This window comes from Coregonus clupeaformis, chromosome 11 (assembly GCF_020615455.1).
Source record: "Coregonus clupeaformis isolate EN_2021a chromosome 11, ASM2061545v1, whole genome shotgun sequence".
Taxonomy (NCBI): Eukaryota; Metazoa; Chordata; class Actinopteri; order Salmoniformes; family Salmonidae; genus Coregonus; species Coregonus clupeaformis.
Genome location: NC_059202.1, coordinates 48,556,502 through 48,580,568, shown reverse-complemented (window position 1 = coordinate 48,580,568; position 24,067 = coordinate 48,556,502). Strand labels below are relative to the sequence as shown.

Below are 24,067 nucleotides of genomic sequence, written 5' to 3'. Positions count from 1 at the left end.
ACACACACACTCCCACCCAGCCTATCTCCTCTCCTGTGGAGACACACACACACACACACACACACACACACACACACACACACACACACACACACACACACACATACTCCCACCCAGCCTATCTCCTCTCCTGTGGAGACACACACACAAACACACACATACTCCCACCCAGCCTATCTCCTCTCCTGTGGAGACACACACACACACACATACTCCCACCCAGCCTATCTCCTCTCCTGTGGAGACACACACACACACACATACTCCCACCCAGCCTATCTCCTCTCCTGTGGAGACACACACACACACACACACACACACACTCCCACCCAGCCTATCTCCTCTCCTGTGGAGACACACACACACACACACACACACACACACACACACTCCCACCCAGCATATATCCTCTCCTGTGGAGACACACACACACACACACACTCCCACCCAGCCTATCTCCTCTCCTGTGGAGACACACACATACACACACACACACACACTCCCACCCAGCCCATTTCCTCCTCAAGGTTCTCCACTTGCACAAGTTTGCTTTGCCATAAAAGGCTTTGGTACAGTACACTCTTGGAAATATAAGGTTCTTAGGGCTTGGACCTGTAGAAGAACGCGTTATGGTGCTAGGTAGAACCCTGTCACCCACAAAGAACCCTTTTAGAAGCCTTTTTTTTTTCATAGAGAAGGATCCAAAGAACCCTCTCAGAACCCTTTCTTGTGCTGTAATCAGTAGTGTCAGAGATTAGAGTACAGTACTACTGTGGATTATCTGATATATAATGCATGGGGTTGATATGAATGAATAAAATAACTGAAATATGCACATGAACGTCAGGTAAACATGCAATGTCCCATACATGCTATTCCCAACTGAAAAGTAATACATGAAATAAACCATGTACTGTGTATGGTTAAGTTCATAATTCACATTTACCCCTCTCCTCATCATCTTGGAGGTTTCGCTGCGAAAAACCCCAGATGAATAACTTACTACTGTACATGCATAGCTGTTTCCTCCATTCTTTAAAATTGAATAAGGCTGGTGATGCTATTTGTCAGTCTCAACACAGTTCATAAAGACCTATAGGGGGTATGTGTCAGCAGCATCTTCGTCAAGGAAGCTATAAATGTATACATTGTCATATATTATAGCAGCTCAGAAGGAGATATTACACACTGTATAGTACCATGGTTTCACCGATTTCCTCTGAACATCCCCTTGAATAGAAAAAGAGTAAGTAAACCCAGGAGTGATTGAAACCAATCCTTACCTTGATGCATCAAAGCTGTCGTAGGACCCCACAGTGTAGTGCCTGAAGAGCTTCCTCCTCTCAGCTCTGTCTGCCCTGGCATCTGCAGTACAGACAGCAAAACAATCAGTAAATGGGGTGACCAAATCAGTAAATGGGGTGACCATGACTGTTTTCCAAAAGGCACCCTAGTACCTACAGTATATAGTGCACTACTTTTCACCACTGCCCATATGGTGCCGTTTGGGACGCATACCATTAAATGAGTGATCAGTAAAGGGGTGACCAATTCAACTGACGAGGAATCACATCATGTTCTGTCATCTTCATGCTCTAAATTAACATTGATTACTTTGGAGTACTGTACTGTTTTGAAGTAAGAGGAAGAATATAACATCTTTTCATATTCAAAATGAAGCTTATGGAGAGATATAAGATATATCTTATGACATTCAACCCTTCCAAATAAATAGGTAATTATCCATGTATATTCTATGTGGCGGATGTGTTCGACCCACTTTATGAAATCAAATAGGTTCTAGTACAGAGACAGAAAACAGACAAACAATATGACCATTACGTCTTTACAACTGTTTGAAGAAGGCCCTCGTAACCCCTGAAAATAAGCAGAACATGTACCCGTACATGTAACGCTAGAAATAGCTTCACTTCAATGGCGACTACTTCCGAAATCGCACAACAGAGCCAGTGAGCCAGTATCACAAACCACTCAGAACAAACAGTCTCCGTCCCAAATGGTGCACTATTCAATATATAGTGCACTACTTTTGACCAGAACCTCACAGGGCTCTGGTCAAAAGTAGTGCACTATATAGGGAATAGGGTGCCATTTGGGACTCAAGCAGAGATAGAAGATGCTGTAGTGAGATTCATAAGAGGCTCTTTCACAGAAACAAGCACCATATGGCACTTTATTCCCAGGTGCTGTATCACAGCAAATTGAATTATGCAATATAAGCTGGACCCTCAATGCACTCAAGCTAATCAAGCAGTCAACCCAAGCCATTGTGAGTAGCCTAAGCAGCACATCGTTGATATAATGTTGGAACCCAGGCATGGATCAATATTGCCTAACAATCAGTGTAGGGAGGTTTGTAATGGCTTTAGAACGAAGTGGCTGCAAATGCTGTGGTGGATTGATGCAAATCAATAAAGGGGACAAAAGGAAGGTGTGTGTGTGTGTGTGTGTGTGTGTGTTAGGGATAGCACAGAGAATAATTAATCCATAAAAACATGCTAAACATGCCAACTGAACATACACTGGATTCAATCCAGTTGTATAGTGCACATACTGTATACTCTTTCTTAAGAACACCCTTTCCTAAGAACACTCTTCCTAACTGCAATAAAGACCACCAAATATTCAGTATTTCACAAAAGATTAACTCTAAATATAGACATATAGTAATAACAATAAGCCAATGAAAAACCCAAAGGCCCTTTTAAAACAGAAAACATTTAGGTGTCCAATAGCCATCCAAAAGCCTTTAGACACTAGGATACTAAATTAATTCAAAGGATGTGGAGAGGTTGAAGATATTGTTGAAGACCACAGTGAGTGTTATTTTCGTATTGTTCTGTAGGTTCACTATGTTGATATGTGATGATATCAGTTGTCAGAAGCTGGGCTGCGTGGGACTCAACACTTTCCCCTCCAACCTACTCACTCGTTGTCATAGTCACTGATTTATTTTCTAAGCACAGCCTCTTTGATAGCAGGGTGAGTTATATGACTTATATTACGTACACATATATTCCATGTAGATAGATGTGATGTGTACTCATAAGAGGTCCTACTCTATTCAAGGCCCCTTCTGTTTCTTTTTAAAGATAACTAGAAAGTACACTATTCTACTTTAGTTCCTCCCATCTGCTTTTTCATGAAAGTCCACTATTTTAAATCTCATAGACATTTGAGATGTTCATCATTGCTTCATCACCATCTTTGGTTTCAATTTTAAGTTCACATTTTAAGGCTCAGATATAAAACTACCAAGCTGATATAGTCGGAGATACGTCCAGATTTTAGGCGACGCACTGTCATTCACTCATGGCAATGAGGCAGAGGTGTAAAGCACCTTTTTAGCACAGGTTAAATCCCCCAGCCAGCCACAGCACTAATGAAACACCCTGTCAGTGGTGTCTCTCTGGCTACGTCCCAAATAGCAACCTATTCACAGTGCACTACTTTTGTCCAGGGCCCATAGGGAATAGAGTGTCATTTCTCCGTCTGCGTCCCAAATGGCACCCTATTCCCTTTATAGTGCGCTACATAGTGCTCTGGTTAAAAGTAGTGCACTATCTAGGGAATAGAGTGCCATTGAGAATGAAGCCCCTGTTAGTGTTGTGCTGTACAGCAGCCCTCCGAGTCTCTCTTTCTGCACCCCAAATGGCACCCTATATACCCTGCCAGTGATATACACTACATGACCAAAAGTATGTGGAGACCTGCTCGTCGAACATTTCATTCCAAAATCATGAGCATTAATATGGAGTTGGTCACCCCTTTGCTGCTATAACAGCCTCCACTCTTGTTGGAACATTGCTGCTGGGACTTGCTTCCATTCAGCCACAAGAGCATTAGTGAGGTCGGGCACTGATGTTGGGCAATTAGGCCTGGCTCGCAGTCGGCGTTTCAATTTATCCCAAAGGTGTTCGATGGGGTTGAGGTCAGGGCTCTGTGCAGGCCAGTCAAGTTCTTCCACACCGATCTCGACAAACCATTTCTGTATGGACCTTGCTTTGTGCACAGGGGCATTGTCATGCTGAAACAGGAAAGGGCCTTCCCCCAAACTGTTGCCACAAAGTTGGAAGCACAGAATTGTCTAGAATGTCATTGTATGATGTAGCGTTAAGATTTCCCTTCACTGGAATTAAGGGGCCTGAACCATGAAAAACAGCCCCAGACCATTATTCCATATCCACCAAACTTTACAGTTGGCACTATGCATTCGGACAGGTACCATTCTCCGCCAAACCCAGATTAATTTGCCGGACTGCCAGATGGTGAAGCGTGATTCATCACTCCAGCGATCACGTATCCACTGCTCCAGAGTCCAATGGAGGTGAGCTTTACACCACTCCAGCCAACGACTGGCATTGTGCATGGTGATCTTAAGCTTGTGTGTGGCTACTCGGCCATGGAACCCATTTCATGAAGCTCCCGATTAACAGTTCTTGTGCTGACATTGCTTCCTGTGGCAGTTTGGAACTCGGCAGTGACCCGTTGTTGCTCCTAGACATTTCCACTTCACAATAACAGCACTTACAGTTGACCGGGGCAGCCCTAGCAGGGCAGGAATTTGACAAAGTGACATGTTGAAAAGGTGGCATCCTATGATGGCGCCACGTTGAAAGTCACTGAGCTCTTCAGTAAGGCCATTCTACTGCCAATGTTTGTCTATGGTGATTGCATGGCTGTGTGCTCAGTTTTATACACCAGTCAGCAACGGGTGTGGCTGAAATAGCCGAATTCACTAATTTGTAGGGGTGTCCACATACTTCTGTATATATAGTGCATGTTCTGTACCCACCGTCTCTCTTTCTGTCTCTCTCTCTCTCTCGCTGCTGCTCTCCAGTAAAAGCTCTAGAGTGCAAACACAAAGCTCTCCCTCACTTTCCTCCTCTCCTTAACACACAGACAGCAGAATTAAAAGAGACTTCTTGAAAAGAGTGTGCCCTGTTCTGACAGTTGCTGCTGGTGAATACTAAATCACATCACCGTGGGGGGCACTGTAGCTAGCCTAGCCTAGCATAGCACAGTCAGTGGCTAGCTTGGTAAATCCACAGAGGCTTCAACCTGACTCCTGCATTTCAAATGGATACTGACACAGGCCAAGGATACTATGTATATGGAATACAAAACTAGCACTGTGGAATAGATTCAGCCCTGAAAAGGTGTAATACCAGTGCTGAACTGTACTGCATTTCTTAGGTGTAATCAGATATCTACATCCCTTGAATTACTTCAACTGAGGAAGATGAATGCATACATGTACAGTAGGCCATACAGTAAAGCAACATACAGTACAGTGCATTAAAATATATCATTATAATTTAACATTAGGGATTCTTCCGCCTCCTTTATATAAGCAGCACTACACTCAATTTGAGAATATAATTTCCCAATCCATTGTCCACGTAATTAACTCACACTTCCAACTAAAAACACTGAAAATAACTAACAGAAATACACCTCCATATGCCTTTCTCCCTGCCAGGTAAAACACTTTCCGTTAGGAAACCAGAAAACATTTCTAACCCTGTTTACAACCGGACTACCAGCTAGATATGATCCTCGCTTTAATCCCTCACCCCGCAACACTCACACAGTGCTGTACCTCCAAAATGAACCTTCTTCCTGGATTTGGCAGTCTCTTCCATTTGCCCCCTTCTGTCCTCTCCTCAAATGGAGTGCTTCCCAGAAATGCTCACACCTCCACCTTCAAGTCCTCGTCCAAAGTCAGGATACCTCACCTCTCCACCTCTAGTCCGCAGGTTAGAAAGCCTTTAGGCAACATCCCCAGAAAGTTTTACCAATGCCAGCATGAGAATATATAGAGGCCATAACCATCTCCATAGATATAAAGAGAGCAACTCTATCTGGTAATGACAAAATCCCACGTAAGCTCTGTTCTTAGTGCAGAGAGAGAGTGAGAGAGAGAAAAAAATTTACAAAAAGAGAGAGAAAAAAATCTTGCCCAGGCCCACTCCTTAGCAACCGGGCTTGTACAGTGTACAGAGGACGTTTCCATGGAAATATATCAATCAGGAATGTACATGAGTGTTACAGTAAAGGGTTCATTATGCTGGTACAACTACATTATGTTAGTTACCAAGCAGAAGCACAGATAGCCACTATTATAATATTCAGATGGTCTTTCCGTCGTAATTATTATTGATCTTGAGCAATAACAAAGTCTAAAATACTATGTGCGTTATCTTCCCTTCAGGTGAATGAAAACAGACGTATTTGTGAGGACAAGACTGGATGAAAAGTATATGCTATTTATAGCCACATCGACATTGCATTGTCAAATAGTGAATTATCATATCCTTCATAAACTGCATTTGTACAGTAGCACTGCCTCATATAACTCACAGATCAAAATGTACTGATTGAGTCATTGTGACTCTGTCCAGTCACTGAGTACAGCAAATAGGTCTTTCAGGATTCACAAATATACTGAACAAAAATCTAAACATAACAGGTAAAGTGTTGGTCCCATGTTTCATGAGCTGGAATAGAAGATCCCAGAAATGTTCCATTCGCACAAAAAGCTTATTTCTCTCAAATGTTGTGCACAAATTTGTTTACATCCCTGTTAGTGAGCATTTCTCCTTTGCCAAGATAATCCATCCACCTGACAGGTGTGGCATATCAAGAAGCTGATTAAACAGCATGATCATTACACAGGTGCACCTTGTGCTGGGGACAATAAAAGGCCACACTAAAATGTGTGGTTTTGTCACACAACACAATGCCACAGATGTCTCAAGTTTTCAGGGAGCGTGCAATTGGCATGCAGGAATGTCCACCAGAGCTGTTGCCAGAGAATTGAATGTTCATTTCTCTACCATAAGTCACCTCCAATGTCGTTTTAGAGAATTTGGCAGTACGTCCAACGGGCCTCACAACTGCAGACCATGTGTAACCACGCCAGCACAGGACCTCCACATCTGGCTTCTTCACCTCCGGGATCGTCTGAGACCAGCCACCTGGATAGCTGATGAAACTGAGGAGTATTTCTGTCTGTAATAAAGCCCTTTTGTGGGGAAAAACTCATTCTGATTGGCTGGGCCTGGCTCCCCAGTGGGTGGGCCTGTTTCCCACATCGGTGGGCCTATGCCCTCCCATGGCTGCGCCCCTGCCCAGTCATGTGAAATCCATAGATTATGGCCTAATGAATTTATTTCAATTGACTGATTTCCTGAAAATTGTTGCATGTTGCGTTTATATTTTTGTTCAGCATAGACATTATCAGACAATAAAAACATCTAGGCCAATACACATTTTAAGGGGTAAACACCAAAGCTCGCATTCCCCTATCAAGAGACCTCTCCAGTCACTGCACATTGTTCTGATACTATACAAGCCACAGGCAAGTGTCTGGAACACACACTGGAACACACACACACTGGAACACACACACACTGGAACACACACACACTGGAACACGCACACACTAGAACACACACACACTGGAACACACACACACTGGAATACACACACACTGGAACACACACACACACACTGGAACATACACACACTGGAACACACACTGGAACACGCACACACTAGAACACACACACACTGGAACACACACACACACAGACTGGAACACACACACACTGGAACACACACACACTGGAACACACACACACACTGGAACACACACACACACTGGAACACACACACACTGGAACACACACACACTGGAAAACACACACACACACTGGAACACACACACACTGGAACACACACACACTGGAACACACACACTCTGGAACACACACACTGGAACACACACACAGTGCAACACACACTGGAACACACACACACTGGAACACACACACACTGGAACACACACACTCTGGAACACACACACTCTGGAACACACACACAGTGCAACACACACTGGAACACACACACACTGGAACACACACACACTGGAACACACACACTCTGGAACAAACACACAGTGCAACACACACTGGAACACACACACACTGGAACACACACACACTGGAACACACACACACTGGAACACACACACACTGGAACACACAAACACTGGAACACACACACACTAGAACACACACACACTAGAACACACACACACTGGAACACATGAGGGTCTGGAACATCCAATGGCATATCCGTGTTCTGTCAGAGTAGCAGGCGGAATGACATCATAATGACTAATATTGTACTGCCACACACACACACGGACCAGACCCTCCCGGCCAATTGCATCACAGATGGTTTGCCAACGCTTCTCAAGCCTACCTGACTTCTAATTTAAAACATCAAAAGAAAATCTGTACACCACCATCCTACAGTTTTTTACAATCACTTTGGCACTAATTTCAGAACCTTGACGTCATTTTTCAAAACTCTAGACACAAAACTCAAAACGGTCATCACTTGTAACACAGGCTGTCCAATGTTCAAAACATTGCATTGTGCATTTATATCTTTAAAGAAATCTTACACTTGCACAATCATTGATTCAAAATACAAATTTATTGTGAAATACCAATGAAACGTTAATTTAGATCACCCACACACAAGCAACCGATAGTTTCACTGTGTCATTGTTCGTACAATCATTAAATATTGTAGTACAAAATAGGTGATACATGTTTCATTATGGTACTACATGTAAATACATCCCTGTAAAAGTACTGCAGTAGTAGAGAGAATACCACAGACACAGTGGAATCATTGAACAAAATCTGAAATATATTGATTAAAAACAATACAGTACTGTAAAACATCAACTTGCTTGCTTGTACTGTAAAAAGCAAAACATAGGAGTGATTACTGTACTTCTACATTTTCATCAACTCTGTCTTGTGGATTTGGCCACAGGTTCTCATCTACATCACAATGGATGTTTTCATTAGCCAAACATCTTGTAAAAAACCTTTGGGCATGGCGAATCCAGGCCTGACACTGGTCTGCCGTGATGTCATTGCATGCGTCATCCATGGCCTGGAGAAGAGTGACTTGTTCATGAGGGCGCCTATCATAAACCTTCCATCTCCATGTGTAGAAAAAATTCCTCAATCGGGTTAAGGAAAGGAGAGTATGGGGGTAAATACAGGGTGGTAAATTGTGCATGGGCCTGAAACCATGCTTGCACCATATGAGCATGGTGGAACCTGACATTATCCCACACAATGACATAGGTCACGCCATCAGCTCTACAGACCTCATCGAGCTCATCAAGGAAGGTTACAAGGAGAGCTGCATTATATGATCCAATACGAGGTATGCGTCCCACCACACCATCTTCTGTTATAGCCGCACACATGGTAATGTTGGCCCCACGTTGTCCAGGTACTTGGATGGTTGCCCGCTGGCCAATGAAATTCCGACCTCTCCTCCTTGTCTTGGCCAGGTTAAAGCCTGCCTCATCCAAATATATGAATTTGTGATGGTTGTCATCAGCATCCAGCTCCATCACCCTCTAAAAATACATTTTGGAAAGAGATTTACTGATTACTGTACAATGAAGAATTATTAGGGAATTTTATTACAACAACCACCTTGAAACTGAACATACCTGAACATACTCAGTCCTAATTTGCTTCACTCTGTCTGCATTTCTTTCAAAAGGCACACGGTACAGTTGTTTTAAAGACACCTGGTGCCTTTTCAGCATGCGTGCAATAGTCGGCAAATTTATGGATTACACATTGTTAAACATGTCTTCATTGTCCAAGATATGCTGGCGAATTTCTGTAAGGCGAATATCATTTCTGGCCCGAACCAAATCAACCACAGCCTGCTCTTGTTGGTCAGTCAGAATTTTGCCTCTGCCTCCCCTATTTGGCCTAGTCTCAATTCTGCAGGGAACATTACAGTAAGAAGACACTTGCTCACATCACCTACTCTGTGATACACATTGGTATGCAGTCATTTGACAATTGAGAGTAGCATAATGTTTAGTGCATGCTGACGACTTACCGGTTCTCATTGCGGAATGTTCTGATTATTGAGGCCACGGTTGACCTTCTAAGGTTTTGTTGTATCATTGTAGCCGCCTCAGTCATTGTCATGCCATGATTTATGACATGGTCTACAATTATTGCTCAGATTTCATTGGACACTCTTTGCTGTTGCTGCCGCTGTCTTGGTCCGTGGCCTTGTCCTCTACCACGTTCCCCCACATCTCTCAAACGAGGCCCACGACCACCTCTCAGAAGGGTGCTTGTCCCCTGCCATTCCTTTGACCAACACGTCTTCCTCGTCTTCCTCCCATCACTGCTTGACCTCTATTGTGACCTGGATCGCCTGCCAGCTCCATGTTACAGTACGTATCGCTATGTTGTTGCAAGTGGATCCCAATCAATTCTTTATATACTCTTTCCACAATGTGAACTCAATCATCAGTAACGAGTTGGCAGAATTGGACAAGCAATTACAAGGGTCTGCATCCATACAGTGCAGTACTGTCAATACTGTAAATAGTCTGAAAAGGTGGTACATGGGACCATAGAAACGGTGTCTGATAAAGAATGATGATGAAATATTTCATCCATAGATAATGTAGTCTAATTGGTTCATGCTCCACACTAATTGGTGACAATGAATCTCGTTATCTTGAAACTTTCATGATCTAAACATGGAATATTGTTTGTCTGTTTCCATACAACTATGCATTAAGAGTAATGAAACAGTTACTTATCATTTTGAGCAGTTGTATCAATTGATAGTTGGATAATTGTAATGAAATGAATAGACACTCATCTGAAATGTAATGTGTGAATTGCCTTTTGAAATAGTAGTACTTTGATGTTAAGTTGTGTCATATTGAACAGGTGATTTTTGTTAAATGAACAAATGATCTTAGTTTTATGTGTATTGTATCCAAGCAATTGAAAAAAGTGTTAGAGTTTTGAAAAATGTGCATTTTGATCATTGGTTGTGAGTTTTGTGTCTAGAGTTTTGAAAAATGACGTCAAGGTTCTGAAATTAGTGCCAAAGTGATTGTAAAAAACTGTAATATTCCATTTAGCAGACATTTTTATCCAAAATGACCTACAGTAGTGACTGCACATATTTTCATACTGGTCCCCGGTGGGAACCCTGTATATTATTTTGCTGTTCAAGAAGATTGATAAGATTGTGATGGCGAAAGTGAAAGTGTTGAAGTATTGTTTTATTCAAATGTTGCTTTTATAGTGTGTTATAAAACGGTTGTTTGGATCCTGGATGCTGATTGGTTGATAAGCGGTAATTGTGGAACAACAACTCCTGCAAAACCAACCTGGACTCAGGGGTAGACGTAACATAGTAAAAGTAAATGGCTCTCTCTACCCATAACCCAGAATGACATTCTAGGAGAGGTCAGGGAACCAAGGGTGAAATACACAGGCTATGCATGTATTGAACATGAGGTCCGCACGCCTGCTACTGTATATGTATGTAGCCTGTGACTTAGCCTACTGAATGCAAATGATCCATGCAAACACTGTGTTGTGAAGGATACAAGTGTAGGCTGTGTACTGTGTCCTTGTTGCTGAGTGCTAATTGCATTACCAGCCTGCCATGGCCAGAAGGCACTTCACATATTCAGAGGGAAGTAAGAGGTAGTTTCGCATGCTAGCCGTTCCGGTAGACTTCCAGTCATTGCGCTAACGCTAGTTAGAAACTTCCTTCAAACGGCATGCAGAGACATACAAATGGTATCCATGAGTTCATCTGAATCTGGGTAGGTTGAAGATGATTTGCCAACATCTCACACTATCCCTTTAAGTGTTTCAATTGCATTATTATTATTATTATTATTATTATTATTATTATTATTATGTCAGTACATCAGTGTAGCCGGATCATGCAATCATGGTGTGCTTTAAACTCAAGAGACCCCTTATCCCCTCTGGCCTGAGCAAAGCTGCATGGCCTCATAAGCTACTGAACACTGGCTGCACTGATGTGGAAGGCATTTATTTGGACCAAAATAACTTTCAACAGAATGTTGCCCCCAGGAGCAAGGGGCGCACACACACACACACACACACACACAGAAGCGTACACACACGTAGAAGCACAAACACACACGCACACCCACAAACACATAGTATTGGCACAGAGAACACACACACACATGAATTCACACAAACTGTACAAAAATACTGTACATGCACAAATGCAAAGGAAGAAAGCAGTCTACCAGCCAACACCTCAGACATTTTAAATCTTCACTACAGTACTACAGCTACATTGTAGTCTAGTCTCATGTTTCAGTGTGGCTCTCTCTACCCATAATCCAGAATGACATTCTAGGAGAGGTCAGGGAACCAAGGATGAAATACACAGGCTACGCATGTATTGAACATGAGGTCCGCACGCCTGCTACTGTATATGCATGTAGCCTGTGGCTTAGCCTACTGAATGCAAATGATCCATGCAAACACTGTGTTGTGAAGGATACATTTGTAGGCTGTGTACTGTGTCCTTGTTGCTGAGTGCTAATTGCATTACCAGCCTGCCATGGCCAGAAGGCACTTCACATATTCAGAGGGTTATCAAAGCATGAGAGAGCTAGGGCTGAGACCGAGCACAGGAAAAAAATATCTCACAAGAATCTGATTGCTTTTGTTTTGAAGAAACAGTATGTGTGTGTGTGTGTGTGTGTGTGTGTGTGTGTGTGTGTGTGTTTGAATAAAACAATGGGTAATGAAATTACTCTTGTTATAAAGGTCAATTTCCTTCCTTTATTCATATAATGGAGCTCTATTGAGTTGTAAAGGAGGAGAGGGACGGGCTGTGTGAGGCGAAAAATGGGGCCGTTTGGCATCCGACTTTACACTAACAACTGTTCTACCAATCAATAAAACATCAATCCTCATGCCGCTGCGAGCGGAGATTTAGAAGTGAGATAGAACTGTGAGGTGATCATTCTTGTTGAGAGGACTTAGGTTTCTCTTAGTGGGCTGGCTAGGGATCACACACACACTGAGGACTTACATGGTTTCTCCTCCTGGGCTTGGTTAGGGATATTCTCCTCAACACACTCTGCTGGGAACCACCCCAAGTTACCACGGGCACTGCCCTCCCAGAAACCACCTTCACCTATGGAGAGCACTGGGAGGGGGGAGATAGAGGGGGGGAGGGACGAGAAAAGAGAGAAAGAGAGAGTGGGGGAAAGAGGGATGAAAAAAAATTGACAGTGTGTAAGAAAAATGTAAATAGTAGTATGTAAAAGAAGAATTTACTGTATTAGTCATTATTATTCTAAAAAGACCCTAGCTCCACTCCACCAATGTGCCTGTGGCCACTCCAGCCTACCCAACATGACAGCTTGACAGGTAAATATTATGTAACCTTTGAAAAGGCACAATTGAATATTAAAACTCTAAGTACTGAGGAAAAACACATCCGTAAATGAAATAGTAATTTTTCCTAAGAGATAAAGCTACTACTGAAGTTAGAAATAACTAGATTAGAAGTGAGAGTAAATAACTATAGTAAATAAAATGTGCACTGCAGTCTTTTGCATAAATATCTTGCTTTTAACTGTTTACTTAGTTGGAAAAAACATTTTACTAAATCTTAGCAGATTACTGATTGACCTCTTATTGACATCCTTCTGAGTGGTTGCCTCTAATATCTCTTCCCCCAGTGTTTAAAGTGGAATGAAAAAGGTGCCGGAACTAATTAAAATTTTACAGTCCCGGTGTTCATACTGTATTTATACTATAAGAACTCCCAGTACTCAAGCAGTAGAAAATGTGTCCCAATTCAAACACTGCTTCGCTCTGGGATACAGCGTAGAGAAACCAGGATGTTTACCTTTGACCTTGTCATTCTTGTACAGGGGGATCTCCCCTTCGGCCTGTGGTTGATAGGACTGGGTCACCACATAGTGCTTCCCTGGCACAGCACTGTACAGCTTACGCTTGGGCCCCTGGCTGTCTATGCCACCAGAGAAAGCTTCCCGACCCCTGTTTGGGCTGGAGGGGGAGAGGAGAGGAACAGAGACTGAGGTTAGGGGAAGGTTAGTCTGTTGTCACAAAAATAGAAACATACTTTTTTTGCGGTCACATAGAGTGATTTTATTAAATGGAGCAAAGTCTTTTGGTATAAAGCACACTTTACCAGCCTGTGACCCCTTGAAACATTATAGTGTGGAGATATTCAGGGTAGAGGATAGGGAAGTGATAAAAGTGCATGTAAGGTATATCTTTTCAGATAACAATGAAATGATATGGGTATGTTTTTAGTAGGGCTGTGATGATTATTGTACAACCGTGTAATCGCCGATTATGGATGAAGACCGTCATGAAAATAAAATAACTGTCATATGCGTTTTAATAATAAAAATAATAATGTACAAAAATTATCATCAACTTCATTTTCAAGTCGACAAACGTAAAAGAAAGCTTGGTTTACATATAACAGCTGACTGAAGACAGAAGCCCGGGCATTCAAACAGATGTCACGTGTGGTTGACTCCAGTCAGGAGCGGAGGAGGGGAGAATTATTTGATTTATTTTGTATTGTATTATTTTTATTTTATTATAACGGTGACCAATAACCGTCATCAAAATTCCATGTTCGTCACATCCTAGTATTTAGTGAACTCTACTCTACTCAGTGAGCAGCACATCACAGTAGTTGAGGATATTCACTGACAGGAATGAAAGGTTGTACAATGGCCCCCTCTGTTGGACTGCTGTAAAACTGGTGGCCTACAATATGAGGTCATAGCTGGAACTGGATCATCATCCACACTAATGAAAGGAATATCATCAACTCCGTGTTGATCTTCAATTTGATGTTGATATATTCCATTTCCCACTCAAAAGTCTGACATTCGGTAGCATGGAGAAGTGAAATATGTAGTAATTGGGAGACATTACATTTTTATTTACCAATACTGCCTATATGTTTACAAATCCCAGAACACCAGTATAATTTATAAAATTATTGGATAGTGCTTGGACAGTATAATTACTATGATGGTCCACTTGTACAGGTTTACAATCCCTTGGACATAGCTTTATAATGAAGCCTGAGGCAGTGACGAGGCTCTCCTCTGTTTAATACGAATGCTCCTTCTAGCTAATTAAAGCAGCGCACTCTCTCTATCCATTAGCTTGTTTGGAGTTGCTGTACAGTGTCTGTGTTCCTCCACAGGGGCTTATTACCACTCCTATCCCAGCCTGTGGTCCAGACCTACTCTCTACACACATCATCTATCCTACAACACAATGAGGAGAACAGGGAAACCAATCACAACTGTTATCCACAGAGCTCTTGACCTTTATCTGCTTTATAGAGAGAAATGACACAGGGGAAGAGGAAGTAGATGGAATCATTACAATGTCTTCTGCACTACATTATGAGGTTAAGGGCCCCAAATTGAGATTATCTTGTGTATTTAGCACAAGAGCCCTGTACAGCAAAGCTAATTTGCATAGAAAATACTTTGTGGACTTTGTTTAGACTTAAAAAGGGTCATATTCTGTCAATGTCACTGATATGAACACAGTGTAATACAACAAGATCTACACCGAAAATGACAACACATTTTGAAGCTCCACAGATGCCATGCTGTACTCAGATGGAGATGGTGTACTGTAAACGACTGACAACCAAGGCAGCAGCAGAGCAGTGACATGTGACGTCCTGGTAAGTTCACTTCCTGTGCTCGGCTTGGGGGATGAGAGCCTACCCACCTCGCTGCTCCCCCTGCTAGCCCAGGTAGACAGCGTGACTGACACACACACACACACACATTTTACATTTTACATACAGTGGGGAGAACAAGTATTTGATACACTGCCGATTTTGCAGGTTTTCCTACTTACAAAGCATGTAGAGGTCTGTAATTTTTATCATAGGTACACTTCAACTGTGAGAGAAAAATCCAGAAAATCACATTGTATGATTTTTAAGTAATTAATTTGCATATTATTGCATGACATAAGTATTTGATCACCTACCAACCAGTAAGAATTCCGGCTCTCACAGACCTGTTAGTTTTTCTTTAAGAAGCCCTCCTGTTCTCCACTTATTACCTGTATTAACTGCACCTGTTTGAACTCGTTACCTGTATAAAAGACACCTGTCCACACACTCAATCAAACAGACTCCAACCTCTCCACAATGGCCAAGACCAGAGAGCTGTGTAGGACATCAGGGATAAAATTGTAGACCTGCACAAGGCTGGGATGGGCTACAGGACAATAGGCAAGCAACTTGGTGAGAAGGCAACAACTGTTGGCGCAATTATTAGAAAATGGAAGAAGTTCAAGATGACGTCAATCACCCCGGTCTGGGGCTCCATGCAAGATCTCACCTCGTGGGGCATCAATGATCATGAGGAAGGTGAGGGATTAGCCCAGAACTACACGGCAGGACCTGGTCAATGACCTGAAGAGAGCTGGGACCACAGTCTCAAAGAAAACCATTAGTAACACACTATGCCGTCATGGATTAAAATCCTGCAGCGCACGCAAGGTCCCCCTGCTCAAGCCAGCGCATGTCCAGGCCCGTCTGAAGTTTGCCAATGACCATCTGGATTATCCAGAGGAGGAATGGGAGAAGGTCATGTGGTCTGATGAGACAAAAATAGAGCTTTTTGGTCTAAACTCCACTCGCCGTGTTTGGAGGAAGAAGAAGGACGAGTACAACCCCAAGAACACCATCCCAACCGTGAAACATGGAGGTGGAAACATCATTCTTTGGGGATGCTTTTCTGCAAAGGGGACAGGACGACTGCACCATATTGAGGGGAGGATGGATGGGGCCATGTATCGCGAGATCTTGGCCAAGAACCTCCTTTCCTCAGTAAGAGCATTGAAGATGGGTCGTGGCTGGGTCTTCCAGCATGACAACGACCCGAAACACACAGCCAGGGCAACTAAGGAGTGGCTCCGTAAGAAGAATCTCAAGGTCCTGGAGTGGCCTAGCCAGTCTCCAGACCTGAACCCAATAGAAAATCTTTGGAGGGAGCTGAAAGTCCATATTGTCTAGCGACAGCCCCTGAAGGATCTGGAGAAGGTCTGTATGGAGGAGTGGGCCAAAATCCCTGCTGCAGTGTGTGCAAACCTGGTCAAGACCTACAGGAAACGTATGATCTCTGTAATTGCAAACAAAGGTTTCTGTACCAAATATTAAGTTCTGCTTTTCTGATGTATCAAATACTTATGTCATGCAATAAAATGCAAATTAATTACTTAGAAATCATACAATGTGATTTTCTGGATTTTTGTTTTAGATTCCGTCTCTCACAGTTGAAGTGTACCTATGATAAAAAATTAAAGACCTCTACATGCTTTGTAAGTAGGAAAACCTGCAAAATCGGCAGTGTATCAAATACTTGTTCTCCCCACTGTATTTAGCAGACGCTCTTATCCAGAGCGACTTACATTTAGTAAGTGCATACATTTTTCATACTTTCATACTTTTTCATACACAGAGACACACACACTGAAAGAGGCCAGCAGAGCAGCATAGAGAGAGAGAAAGTGGGCCAGAGGAGAGTTCCAGCTCCACATGCCCTCAGTGGCTGCTGCCTCATTAAGACTCTATAGAGACTCTGTCAAAGTCACAACCAAAGGCATCCCTCATGCTAACTACCTAGCATAGCATCACTGTAGGTACCTAGCATAGCGTCCTCTGCTTTACTGTAGGTAGGGACTATAGCCTATAATATCTTGTGTACAGACTGCGTAAACATAAATGGTTTAATCGAGCATCCAACCAAATTCCGCAAGATTTTAGTTCTGGGTTAACCGAGATTAGATAGCATACTATGTGAATCACTATTTCTGTCTAAGTCACCAAAGGGATCCCTCGTGCCAACTGGATAGGCTAGCATAGCATAGCCTCCTCTCCTTTACCGTAGGTACACGCTTAGAAAAAAGGGTTCCAAAAGGGTTTTTCAGCTGTCTCCATAGGAGCACCCTTTTTGGTTCCAGGTAGAACCCTTTTTGGTTCCAGGTAGAACCCTTTTGGGTTCCATGTAGAACTCTTTTCGGTTCCATGTAGAACCCTGTGTGAAAAGGGTTCTACATGGAACCCAAAAAGCTTTTACCTGGAACCAAAAAGGGTTCTACATGGAACCAAAAAGGGTGCTCCTATGGAGACAGCTGAAAAACCCTTTTGGAACCCTTTTTCAAAGGGTTCTCCTATGGGGACAGCCGAAGAACCCTTTTAGGTTCTAGACAACAACTTTTTTTTCGAAGAGTGACTGAGAGTGTGAAGCATTATAAGGGAAAACATGACATACACATCCATTGTGTCTGGCAGGTGCTGGCTATAACAAATTATCAATAAAAGTTGGAAAGAGACTGCAGAGTCCGCAAACTGCATTCTATGCTCCCAGGCATCACATATAATGCAGTGTGTAAAGGACTATAGAGTCTCACCAACAATACTTACATTCACGTTACATAACCTTTTTTTGTGTAACTACAGCAACACAATTTGAGATTGATATTTTTTTTTGACTTACTATAGATGCTACACACTTTATAGCCTATAAATGCATAGGCCTAACGTCACTGCCATTCACTGGTAGGTCAAAATCATAAAAATGTGACCTTTGTAAATGACAGCAGTCAAACCAATGTTGACCTTTTAGTCATGACTTTACACTTAGTAGCCATGGTAGTGTGTGTGTGTGTGGAGATGGCAGATCAGTGTGACTGACAGCAGCTCACTACCTGTTCAACAGTCAAGCTGTCACATCAGATCCTCCAGATGCTATAGTGGCTCTACACACACTACTGTGCCGAGCCGAGCCAAGCTGTCTTGAGCTAGCTTGGTTACCCATCCACCATAGTTGCTGGAAATGTGCTGGAGCCAGCACAGTTTTGTTGGGGTCGACACAATACTGTGAAAAAAGAGAGGCTGGGGGATCTGCTAGAATACTTGGCATCAAACTTAGCAGTGTGATGCAACCAAAATGATTGGAAAAACCATTATGAAAATGGCACCGGATAGCTGCATGATGGAAAGACTATGGAGATAAGGTTAGGCTAACAGACAGGTCTAGGTACATTAGGGTCTACATAGCTATAGTCTCGTGTAGGGTTGTGGCGGTCATTAAATAGTAACAGGACACTCTCTCGTTGCCGTACTCCCAAATAGGAAGCATGGAAGCGGGGCTAACATTGCTGCAACACAAGGGTATCGTACTGTGCAAATGTGCTATGGAAGGTATGAGACGTAAGATAAACTTATGAACGGGATGAATAATAGATCATTTAAAAAATGCTGATGGTATAAATAATCCAGTGCGAGGTTTATAGGACACAAGCTACCAGCTACCAGCTAGATAACCATCCGTACAAACTACAAAAGAGCACATCCTTTTTTACCACCTCCCAACCCTTGTTGACGACATCATCTGATTCCAAATGGCACCCTATTCCAATTCCTATATAGTGCACCATTTTTGACCCAAGGCCCATAGGGCTCTGGTCAAATGTAGTGCACTATGAAGGGAATAGGGTGCCATTTGGAGAACAGTCCTGGCTACCAGCTACCCGCCTCTACAAACTACAAAGAGCAAGTCCTTGTTTACCAGCAACCAACCCTGGTTGGCGACATGTTCAAACCCACCCGGCTGTGTTCCAAATGGCATCCTATTCTGGTCAAAAGTAGTGCACTGTGTAGGGAACAGGGTGCCATTTGGGACGGGGCCGTGCACAAACCCACCCCTCATACCCTGAACCAAAGACAGTGATTACATAAGGATGTTAAATTTGGAAGAGGCAGTCGTGGGTTGAGGTATTTATGCAAAACAAGAACAGGAAGGAAATAGGTCCTCTAACAGCAGCATCAGCCAATGGTTGTGTCTGAGTATTGTCACAATGTGTCTATTTTTGATCTACTGCTATGCTGAGACAAAAACAGATGAGTGTTCATGTAACACTCACTGTCTTGGTAAATAATTGCTTCTTTAAAGGTATCATGTCAGGATATATCAGCTTTTCAAGGACACTAACAGCCAAACAAGCCCCGCGTGGCTCAGTTGGTAGAGCGCGGCACTTGCAACGCCAGGGTTGTGGGTTCGATTCCCACAGAGAACCAGTATGAAAAATGTATGCGCTCACTACTGTAAGTCACTCTGGATAAAAGCGTCTGCTAAGATGAAAAAAGCAAAAACAATAGAAGGAATGGTCTATATGTGTGAACTGTGTCTGATTGCTGTTCTTTTAGGTACAGTACAGTATGTAAACCTAGAGAGAGGGTCTACTACCAAGTACATCAAAAGCAATAGTGTAGGTGAATTACCTAATACAGCTACAATAGCAGGCTTTAACCCTAAAAAGTTATTTAGCACAAGCACTGTCTACGCCTTAGAACTAAATACAGTATAATCATTTATTTTCTATTGGCCTCTGAATCGTCTTTGTCCACACAGACAACAGTACTGTAATAGCAACCAGCAATTATCAGATCACATCCGAAATACACTATAGCTGTTAGCGCTTTGCTTTGGTCTGCAGTTTGAGGATATTATCTAACACACCGTGGAGTAGGCTAGTTAGCTGCTAAAACCCATATGCACCATATGGCAGTAATGGCCATAGCAACCACTCCTGTAACTAGGGAGGAACTAACGGTGTCCCATTTTAACTGCTCTACTCCAGTAACGGTGCCAGTATAATGTATTCATACACCAGTAAGCCTGCTGACCTGGCTGAGAGCAGGCCGAGTGAGAGCAATCACAACAACTCATTATGCATCCTGAACACGGGCTGAACTCGGGCTGAACACGGGCTGAACACGGGCTGAACACGGGCTGAACACGGGTTAGCAAAGGGGAGAAAAAGGTCACATTTCCATAGGATCACTTATCATGTGACATGTCATTTTTAGATTCAATTTAGATTCATTTCCTTTTTCCCTTTATGTGAGCAGTGAGTAATTGGCATGGCCCACTTACTGAGCCTGCTCTGCTCTCCATAGACCCCCTGCTAGGTGAAGAGATTCACTCACTCACTCACTCACTCACACACACACACACACACACGGTTATTAACATGGACCAAAAATGATCTCTACTCAAATCTGGTTGTATATCACGGTGACAATGACAGATGTGAAGTAGGAGGGTGGTGTGGGGTAAACCAACAGAAAGCAGTTTGCTGAAGTAGGACTGGGGTATTGTTCATGAAGAGTTATCCCGATTGGCTTTGGGAATCCATGCACATAAACCAAGGCGCAGTGGGACAGCTGTCCTGCCAAGCCTCTCCTCTGTCTGCCTGTAATTCCTCTCACCCTATTCCCTATATAGTGTACTACTTTTGACCAGGGCCTCACTCATCCCAACACAACAAACCCTTCCCTCCCCTGTCTACAACACAAACATCCACTCCAACATCCACACTTTCATAAGAGAGACGGATTGGACCGACGGTGGAGCACATCTAGAATCTCTACTCCCCAAGATGCTGTGAACACCAGGGACTGTTTTTGGGGCCAACATCCACACACATCCATAAACAAACATCCACACTCTCATGAGAGAGACTGATCAGACCTGCAGTGAGTGCGACACATCTACCATCTCTATTCCCCAAGCTGTCATGAACACAAGGGACTCATTGGGACAGATTTTCTGGGCCAAAATCCTTCGCACTCTGTTTGTAGAGGTCCTGTAAACTACCAAAGGCACTAATTGGAAAGTTACACCCTATAGCGGTCGCACCCTAAAGTTGGTGACATGGTTTAACTAAAAGGAGGTCTAGTAGGGTTGGGCAGCCCCATAACAAATCAGGGCCCACCCATAAGAATTGAGATATCATTATGGGCTGGGCCCCCCCTAAATAAATCCACGATTTAACTTTGGGCACCTGCAAAAGAAGTTGGGAGCCCTCAAGAGTCAATGTATAATTCAAACCCTGGTTGGTGACTGACCTGGGCTGTCGCTGAGAGGTCTGTCTCCGTGCTTCCTCCCCCAGGCGCCCCAGAGAAGGCGAGCGGGGAGGGCGGGGAGCCCCCTTCCCCATGGTCCTGACTGTTCCATTGGGGCTGGGCATCTGCTGCTGCTGTGGCCGACGGGGGGAGAGGGTACGCAGGGGAGAGTGGCTCGGGGATGGCAGGGGTGACCGGTTGTTCACGTTCAGGTTGTTGTCACTGTTGGAGCGCAAGAGCGCCGGCCGTGGTGCAGCGAGGGTGCTCCGTGGGGCCTGCTTGCGCCGGGTGGGTTGGGCCGACGCCTCACGGAAAGGCACTAGAGGCAGGGAGGGAGGGAGGGAGGGAGGGAGTGAGAGAGAGAGAGAGAGAGAGAGAGAGAGAGAGAGGGAGGGAGGGAGGGAGGGAGGGAGGGAGGGAGGGAGGAAGGAAGGAAGGAAGGAAGGAAGGAAGGAAGGAAGGAAGGAAGGAAGGAAGGAAGGAAGGAAGGAAGGAAGGAAGGAAGGAAGGAAGGAAGGAAGGAAGGAAGGAAGGAAGGAAGGAAGGAAGGAAGGAAGGAAGGAAGGAGGGAGGGAGGGAAGGAGGGAGGGAGGGAGGGAGGGAGGGAGGGAGGGAGGGAGGGAGGGAGGGAGGGAGGGAGGGAGGGAGGGAGGGAGGGAGGGAGGGAGAAATTAGACCAAGTTTCATCATGGTAGAGTATTACGTCACATTCTTCATTGTTCCTCTGAAACTCAAATAGAAGCAGGTCAGTTAGCAGAATACTCAACACACACACACACACACACACACACATTTTTCAATTAACAACCTTGAGGCATTAAGCATCTTGAGGCTCAGTGAAAATGCAAGGAGAGCTCCAAACTTGCTGGGCTCACCGGCTCAGAACAGGCTGGCTGTGGAGAGGACTCTATTCAACTCCAGCTATATTAGGAGCCTTGGTAGAATTCCCCTGTGTTTGAAGCAGCACACTGTGCACACAGCTGAAGCATGATTAATGATGATGTTTATTTCTCCGCTGCCTACTAAATACCAGGAGGAAGAGGAGGCTTATATACAGCATCCACATGATTTAACCCAGCAAAGATAGGCCACTTTGTGAGAGGGAAGACAGCCAAAATCACAGTACACTGTCATAGGAAAAGGGTAATCTATTTAAAACATTTCCAAAATACATTTGACAAAAAGGCTATGCATTCCCCCTGAGGAAGATTCAAATCCTGATTGCACAATGTAAAGCAGTGCCAGTGAACCTCCAAAACTCTGTGAAAATATATACAATAAAGTGTACGCCCATGAGGCACAAAGAGAGGAAAGGTAAGATGCCCAACCCCCCACTGCCTGAACAAGACAGATCCCACCCCCTCTTCACCTCTCTCCCAATAACGGTGATATCTGAATGGCCTATCATCAACGGAAGAGGCAAAGCTAATAAAGTTATGGTGATATGCTTGGATCTGCTTAATAAAGTGACATATCATAACAAATGCGTTCTCTGTGTGTCTGTATGACAGTTCAATATAGCTCTATCTCTTCTGCAAAAACTGTCAGACAATTTACAATTCACCTGTCGCAAAAAGTTAGTTTACTTCGTAGAGTCAGATATTGTGAGTTGTTGACATTGATCATTATTCGTCAAATCAACCTAAGGTACTAACAACCTAGGTTGATCTCTACAGTATATCCTGTAAACAGATATTACTTTCCCAGGCTGTTCTTTGAAAACTGTGGGCCAAAATAGTTAACATCCTCTTGAGAAGTGGTTATGAAAGCAACCATCAATATTTATATAAACAAAACAAGTTATACAACAGTAACTAATAGTGATTCAACAATTGCTTTAGTTAATGAACAGTTATTAAACTGCATGCTGCTTTTTGTCAAGATAGAACTACCATATCAATTAAAAGGCATAACACAATGTACAGTATAGAACTCATTCTCTCAGCTTCTGTATTCCACACAAACTTTTAATCACCACTCAAAACATTAAAAGCCATCAAAGCCCTTACAAAAATCCTCCAAATCAACCACAACAGCTTACCTTCTTTCTTCAAGGCATTCAGAAAAGACTTCATTTTCCCCCTTTTCCTTATTGTTTAATTATGTATTGGAAATGTGGAGTGAATATGAAATGTATCCGAGTTTTGTAGAGTGAAAAAGCAGCAGCGAGTAG

General features: G+C 43.3%; 1 protein-coding gene across 1 annotated transcript in view; it reads right to left on the bottom strand.

Annotated features, from left to right (window-relative positions):
- The window catches only part of LOC121577180 (SH3 and multiple ankyrin repeat domains protein 2-like), a 155,502-nt gene that overhangs the window by 53,584 nt on the left and 77,851 nt on the right, over window positions 1-24,067 (bottom strand). The window contains exons 11-14 of the mRNA XM_041890946.2: window positions 21,898-22,213; window positions 13,810-13,970; window positions 12,981-13,101; window positions 1,284-1,358 (exon numbers count right to left, since the gene is read on the bottom strand). Coding sequence (XP_041746880.2) covers window positions 1,284-1,358; window positions 12,981-13,101; window positions 13,810-13,970; window positions 21,898-22,213 — 673 coding nt within the window. The remainder of the gene's footprint in view (window positions 1-1,283; window positions 1,359-12,980; window positions 13,102-13,809; window positions 13,971-21,897; window positions 22,214-24,067) is intronic.